The sequence below is a fragment of the Protopterus annectens genome, chromosome 1.part2 (genome assembly GCF_019279795.1).
Source record: "Protopterus annectens isolate FY-2018-M chromosome 1.part2, PAN1.0, whole genome shotgun sequence".
NCBI lineage: Eukaryota > Metazoa > Chordata > Ceratodontiformes > Protopteridae > Protopterus > Protopterus annectens.
In genome coordinates, this window is record NC_056727.1 from 90,816,170 (window position 1) to 90,824,404 (window position 8,235).

The 8,235-nt window shown below is 39.8% G+C and overlaps 1 protein-coding gene across 4 annotated transcripts in view; it reads right to left on the bottom strand.

The window, feature by feature from the left end:
- LOC122788049 (proto-oncogene c-Rel-like) overlaps positions 1-8,235 on the bottom strand; it is a 2,508,512-nt gene that overhangs the window by 551,939 nt on the left and 1,948,338 nt on the right. For all 4 annotated transcript variants that reach the window (XM_044054974.1, XM_044054987.1, XM_044054981.1 and 1 more), the window contains exon 8: positions 6,729-6,806. In XM_044054974.1, the coding sequence (XP_043910909.1) occupies positions 6,729-6,806 (78 nt within the window). The remainder of the gene's footprint in view (positions 1-6,728; positions 6,807-8,235) is intronic.

The window sequence follows — 8,235 nt, forward strand, 5'->3', positions numbered from 1 at the left end:
TCAGTCTTAGGGATACTGGAAAAGAGGTCAACTACATCCACTGTAAGATAGATCAAATTAGTTTCCCACAAGTCTTTGGTGATGGTACCCAAGAACCTCCACGAGTCTTTGATAATGTGGGGGATGTTGTCGTAAACCTTCTTTACCCAATTGTCTATAAGTTTCCCTAATCTGTAGGTTTTTGATCTGGAACCAGATACAATCGGTCGAAAGGATGGTTGGTCAATGGATTTATGTAACTTCGGAATACCAACCACTTTGGCTAGAACTGGATGATCCTCTTTCACAAAAATATACGTGTCATTTGATATCCTGTTGTCAATGAGAAATTCTTCTATTATGAGATCTATACGTTGATGGCCTATATTGACCTGATTCAATGAAATATGTTCATAGTTTCCTGAATGATGAAGAATTCTGAGTATTACCTGGTTATAATCTTCTGAAGAGAAGATAACTGCCCCGCCTCCTTTGTCGGAGACAATAGGTGTGGAATCAAGGGTAAAGGCCATGGAGGCTTCCTTACCAGACTCCTCAGTAATGGGTACCAGTGCTGCCGAGGCCAATCTGGAGCTATTAAAATCATCCTTGGCTTGTCTTGTCTGACCTTTAGAAGCACCTTTGGAAGAAGAGGCAGAGGTGGAAAGGCATACACATGAAGATTTTTCCAAATGAAAGAAAGAGCATCCACTTTCCAAGCTGTGTGATGAAATCCCTTCGTGCAAAACTTTGGCAGCTGGTGGTTTAGTGGAGAAGCGAACAGATCTATGTCTGGAGTTCCCCATGACACTGTCAATTTTTGAAATACATGAAGATCCAGTTTCCACTCGTGGGGATCCATGATTTGTCTGCTTAATACATCTGCTAAGGAGTTCTGTGCTCCCGGCAGAAACCTTGCCTGAAGAGTTAGTTGCAGAGTGAGCGCAGTCTCCCATAAAATCATTGCTTGCCTGCACAATGGGTAAGAATGTGTTGCCCCTTGTTTGTTGATGTACCACATGACAGTTGTGTTGTCTGTTAGAATCAACACCTGCCCTGGAAGAAGTAACTCTTTGAAAGCAATTAATGCAAACTGAACTGCTAACATCTCTTTCATGTTGATATGTAGATGCTGTAGTCTGGCAGGCCACTTGTCTTGTATCCACTTTCCATTTAGATGAGCTCCCCAAGCAACATCTGAGGCATCTGTCGTTAGAATCTGACTTGCCTCTGGCCGGGTCACAGAGAGTCCCTTGTTTAGGTGACATTCCTGAGCCCACCACAAAAATTCCTTTTGAATGCAAGGTATTATTTGAATGACAGTGTCCAAATCCTGGCAGTGCTGTGTCCACAGATTTTTGAGATACCATTGTAGCTTCCTCATATGCAGTTTGGCATTGGGAAGCACCAGAATACAAGATGCCATGAACCCTAAGGCTTGAAGGACTGTCCTTGCAGTCAGCCCGGACTGAAGAGATAGATGATGGAAGTAACTGGAAAGATTCTTTTGTTTGTCCGGGGTTAAAAAGGCCATCTGGGCTGCTGTATTCAGTCTCACACCCAGAAAGCACATGTCTTGAGAGGGTACTAGACTGGACTTTATTTCGTTCACAGAATACCCTAGGCATCTTAGCACTGCTATGACATATTCCAGATGCTGTAGAAGATCTTCTTTTTCTTGAGCCAGAATCAGGCAGTCGTCCAAGTAAGGATAGATTTGGATTCCTTTTAGCCTGAAGTAAGCTATCACTGGAGCCAGAACCTTTGTGAATACTCTGGGCGCAGTAGATAAGCCAAAGGGCAATGCAGAGAACTGATAATGAGAATTTCCAGCTCGAAAACGCAGATACTTCCTGCAACTTAGTCTGATTGGCACATGAAGGTAAGCTTCCTTGAGATCTAAAGTTACCATCCAGTGATCTTTGCCCAGCAGAGGTAAAAGCTGTTGTAACGTCAACATTTTGAACTTGGGAATGTCCAGATAAGTGTTGAGGATAGATAAATCCAGAATTGGTCTCCACGTGTTCCCCTTCTTTGGTACTAGGAACAGGCGAGAATAAAATCCTAGGCCCCTTTCCGGCACAGGAACTGACTGAATGGCCCCTATTTGGAGCAACAGAGAAATTTGCTTGTGAGCCTCTGTCCTTTGAAGAGGAGGAATGTCTGGCATGCCTTTGAAAGGAGGCAAGGTATGGAAATAAAACCTGTAACCGTGGTGAATAATATCCAGAACCCATCTGTCTTGGGTAATTAAATCCCAATTTTCTTTGAAAAGAGACAGCCTTCCTCCCAAAGGTGCTGCCAGGTGAGAATGTACTGGCAGCTGAAAAGGTAGGTCATTGGGTCTGCTTACGAAAGGACTGACCCCTGCCCTCACCAGAAGTCTGAGCAGGGAACTCCTGTCCTAGGCCTAAAAGAACCCTGAGCTCTGCCCCTACCACGTCTAGACCTACCCCTAGACTGGGAATCATAAGCAGGATAAGTCCATCCCTTAGTAGGCCAATTTCTACTAAACTTCGGAGGCTGCACCCGCAAAAAATCTTTAACAGTTTGCATAGACTTAGCCTTGTCCTCCATTTTCTTCAAAACTGCTTCCACAGGTGAACCAAACAACACATCAGACTGTAAAGGAGCATCCAAAATCCTTGTTTTAACATGCTCAGCTAAATTCTGATCTCTCAGCCAGGCGTGCCTACGAAGAACAGAACCAGTGGCAGCCACCCTGGAGGAGGCCTGCACAGCATCAAAACCACACTGCAAGGAATGTTTACCTACCTGTTCAGACACATGAACTAAATCCTGCAACTCTTTACACTCAATACCTTCAGCCAGAGCATCCACCTTAGATTTCAACTGTGAAAGAAGATAATTCTGATATTTTAACATGTGAAACTGACAATTCAACGCCCTCATGGCTAAAGTGGAAGAAGTATACACTTTCTTTCCCCATCTATCCAAAGCCCTTGCCTCTTTATCAGGAGGGACAGGATTTTTAACAACTGAGGCCTTCACACCTTTAGGCCCCTGAGAGACAGTTTCTGGGTCTGCCCTAGGACTCTTAAAAGATACTTATGAGCTTCAGGCACCCTATAATACCTATCCGGTTTAACTGGGGCAGGAGGCAAAGAATCAGGATTCAGGGAAGCCTCTGCAAACACATCTTCCACCACATTCAAAACAGGAGGTATAGCTAAAGGCCTATGCTGGGGTAAAACAAGAATTCCCTAAGCCTTTTCCTGGAATCAGAGAAATCTTGACCTTCCCATTTAAAATGCTCCCTCATGGAATGCAGAGTCTCTGAAAATGAAAAATCCTCAGGAGGAGAAGCAGAAGGAGTAGAATCATCCACATCAGAATCAGAATAAGGAGGGTACTCCTGCAAGTCTTCAGCCGAAGACTCCGAAGCCTCGAGCATTGCTCAAAACTCTCAAACTCAGGTTCCACCCTAGGCCTCTTATCAGGAGGGGCATAGAACCCTAATCATAGTAATCAAATCCTCTGCCATTTTAAGCATATGTTTCTTAGGCAAAGATCCTGAAGTACTAGGAGAAACCCCCACAGAAGCTAAACTTGGCCTGCCCTCAAAGAAGCCTTGGAAACTGAAGGAGAGGCTCTAACCACCTTAGGAAGAGAGGGAAGAACAGCCACCTGAGAAGCCCCCTCAGCCTGGCCTACTTCCTGAGAGGAAACATCCTGTAACAGTAAAGTCTCTTCCTGAGACTCCAAAGAGACACCTGGCAAAACCTCCGGCTCCACTGAGCCTTCCAAAGAACCGACGTCTGGGACTGTCGGATCCTCCACCCTAGGCTTTGCTGCTTTATCTTTGCGTTTTTTAGCGAAGCGGGCCGGAGCATCCGACGGCATTTTATAATTACAACGCTTCCCAGACACTAACCTGGCACAGTCTAACCTTCTCTTAATAGTGCGTTTGTTAAATCTAGCACAAGAGCGGCATCCAACAACGTCGTGCTCAGGCCCTAAACAAGGTATACACAAAGTATGGTAATCCCTATGAGGTATCTGTTTCCCACAAGAAATACAGTTATTCACTTTTTCTGACATCCGGTTAAATACTGAGGCAAGAAAAAACCAAAATATTCCCCAACGGGGTACTTAGCCAACTTTGATTCGGTCTGAAACTCTGACTTCAGAAACTTTCAGAACGCCAACCTGCACTCGCAAAATTGCTTCTGCATCGGACCATGCGGCAAAAAAGACTGAGGATATGACGTCGGTCATGCGCATTAGTACCCTGATGTACTGACGTCAGTCTAATGCGCCCTGACCGACGTCAGCCATATACTTTGGTATTCGGGCCGACTGGACAGCGGACTACCCAATAGTTAGGACTGCAGCAATGTGGAATGAAGAACATCATACAACTACATATATTTCAATGCTTATAAATAATTTTAGAAATTTTATATATACATATCCAGTACATAAAGAATGGTATTTCTTATTGTTTCTAATGGCTTACACACAAAGAATTGTTCCTTCATCAGATTCCAAAAAAATATTATTATTCAAAGAGAAAAAATTAATATACTGGTATAAGATGATGTCAAATAATGAAGTGAAATCAACAGACAATCTGATTCAAGAATCTGAACTAGATAATAACCTCTGGTTAGAAATTCAAACATACAGACAATTCCTTTTTATTAAGTTTGACTTAATTTCTCCCCTACAAATAAAAGTTCTATACCTTTGTTGCTGAATTATCTAGTATTGAATATTCAACATAAAACTTCATTTAATGGTAAATTATCACATATATACGATTATTAGAGATGAAACATATAGTTACCCTGAAAGATTATGGAATTATTATATTTCCATTAACAATGAATATCCAAATGAACAAGATAAAAATAATATATTAGAATCAGCTGGTAGAACAACTTCCTCTCTCAAATGGGAGTTATACACATGGAAATTTATGCATAGGTCATTTTACACACCATTTATCATGAGCAAAATTAACAGAAAAGACAATTTATGCAGGAAGATGCAAACTAGAAAAAATGCTGATTGGGCTCATATGTTTTATGATTGCCCTAAACTAAAATGCTACTGGGAAAATGTAAATCACCTATTACATGCTGTTTTCACAGACAACTTCACTATAACCAAATCTATGGTTCTTCTCAACACTACTATACACCACTGTGTTAAAAAAAATAAAAATACCTTTGTTATGGTCAATCCTAGCAGTGGCTAGAAAGATTATAACCAGAAATTGGATTTCTGATTCCCCTCCGTCTTGTACTGAATTTAAAAATGTTATTACAGACGTTTGTTACTTGGAACTTTTGACAATTAAGTCAAGATCATCTAGAAAAACATATTCATACAATATGTGGGTTATTTTACACGAATTGTTAACAAAAGATTCCATCACAATATGAAACTTTGATTTTTATATATGTTTTTGAAATGTGTAAAAGTGGATGTCTTAGTAAATACTGTAGTTATGTAGTGATTATTGTACAAATATAACTGATCAAATGTTAAACATTGGAAAAATAATCTGTTTATTTTGTTTATTTGTAAAAACCAATAAAGCTGTTTTCAAAAAATACATATATTTCCTCCCTGTCTGTGGATGAAGAAACTCATTACCCTCTCTGATATACTGTCAGAAATTACAAGTGCCACATTTTTTTGGTACCCTGTCCCTACTGCCCATAGCCCAACTTCTCTGGATAACACAACAAATTCTTTAAATTTGCCATATTCCTGTAAGAAAATTTGATGATGTGTCAACTAATGCTTCAACAGATGAATCAGAAGTTAAAATACGCCAATTCTTTTTAATTATATCAGTGACCTTATTTATGTCACTGGAAAAAGTCATAGGGTCTCTTAAGCTATTGTCCCTTCTAACTTGTCTATGTGGGTCCTGGGTGTGGGTCATAAAATAAGGTCTCCCAACACCCTTCCTAAGCTGGTGGGCACCAAACATACCCTTAGCTATCTCAGTCTCTTTATACCCACTATCCACAAAATCATCCTTCAGGGTCATGATAAATTTCTCAAAGTCCTGGTCTTTATCATGTAGCCTAGAGGCCCTTAACATGTCCATTCACCACATTCTCAAACACAAGGTTAGGATGCATACTGCTGCAATGGACAAAACTCAGTTTGTAACAATCCTTCCTATAAAGGCTTGCAATAAGTCTATTACTACTTGACTCCCTCTTCACCATAACATAACATAACATGTTGAAGTCAGTGGCTGAATTTAGATTGACATATATGACTGTCTGATCTTCAAATGTAATTTCTTCCATTTCATATACGAACCAATTCTTACTTGTTTCTGTTTTGGTAAGTCTAGTGTGCTGACAGATTGTACAAAGCAACATCAGGGAAATTACTTTTAAATGATGCCTTCATAGCCCTAGTTGCTCTGAATGTACTGCCACAAATGAGAACTGTTAATTTTATTCCTTGCAGAGAAATAGCTTCCTCCATGATTAATCATCATCATCCCCTCCCTGCATGACAGGTTGACTTTTTTCCTCAAACAGGGCAGCTCATGTTGTGAATGACAGTGATGAAAATCACAGTCAAGTAATTATGTTTACAGATTTAAGTGCAGGTTAAACAATTACTTATAACAGTAGTACTGCACAAATAATGTAATGAAGGTGCTCACCTCCTAATAAAACACGTCACCTGTCCATCTTCAACTTTGGCAAGAGGAAAGTTACTAGAGGTGTACATAAAAAAATGCATCTTACCTGGTTGCCTCCAGTCTTGTACAAGCTTTTGAAAAACTGCTGCTGTCCGTTTTCTTTTTTCTTGTAGACTATAAGGGTCTGAATCAAAAATACTTTGTATTATTTTAAAGCATTCTTACAGTTAAATTAAACACAGCCATAAAGCTGTGCAGCTTCATTATATAACAGAGTTCAATTTACAGTTTACAAACAAAAATGAGACTTCACAAAAACAATAAAATGTATGTGGATAAAACAAAGAAGCCTGAACTTCTTAACCTACACATCAGCCTTCTGGCCTTCTCGGCTGAGATCTCAAATCTAAGGGCTGTGGTAAATTTTAGTGTTAAATATTCTTGCTTGTTTTATCCATACTGTTTATTGTTTTTCAGTAACTGAACACACTCAGTGTGAAATGTGTGTTCACATATTTATTCTGTTACTTTCATGACTATATTTTTCAAAATCCACTATTCATTTGTATAACAGATTTTGGCAAGCAACAGCCATATTCAAAATTAATTAATCTCGGTTTTTGTCATTATATACCCTTGCAAACTTCAAAAACAGACATCTGAGTGAGATGCAGAAATAACTGAGCCATGCAAAGGGAAACCCAATGTGTGCTCAAATATTTATCACTGGAGTGGAGACCACAGGCTATATAATGATTATGCTCTAAAACAGGAAAAGGGGAAGTTTCCTATACACCTTTCTGACATCAGAAAGGAACTTAACAAGCTTTAGTTAATAAGAGGAGATCACACACAGGGAATTGACAACAGACAGTACCAGATATCAAATAAATGAGACAGAAAATAAAACATCTTTAAAAGCTGTTAGACACTTTGCTCTGCCACACTTGCATATGAAGTGTCTAACATCTTTTAAATCAGTTCATTCTGCAAAAGGACACTTCATTTCTGCCTATTTGACAGTATTTTGAAATTTAGTAAAACATTTTATGTGCCTATACATTTTTCACCCCCTGTAACTGGTAAACTGGTAGCAGAGGTAGTATTAGTAGCAGACAAAACCCCCATGCACTACAAGGAATTAACACTGGTCACAGCAGTCGTAACTCTTATTGTGTGCTCCTGAAATGGATGCCAAAATTCACCTCTTGAGCTTCACTTCCAAGGTGAATTCCTTAGCATCCATGCCTTGAACACATAACAAATTGATTACATTTGGAGACCTGATCATAACCCTTTATATTATATGCAAGAGTATGACTATGCCTTTCAGAACATTTTACCACAACATTAAAAACTTTTGATTGCTACTGCTAGCCACAGGCAAGCTGGTTTTTTTTTAATGACAGTTAAGTTTTGTACATAGGCACTAGTCACAAAGGACCTCTAATGAGTATGACGCACAGCAGTCAGGGAGCCAGACAGCAGAGATGAGAGTCACCTTGTAGAGGGGTTATGCTAGCCTGAAAGCTTCCAGTACACATCGGCTTTACTGATCATTTCCCGTTTCATTGAGCATTGTGGTACTGCACACATGTTTTTTCAGTGCTAGA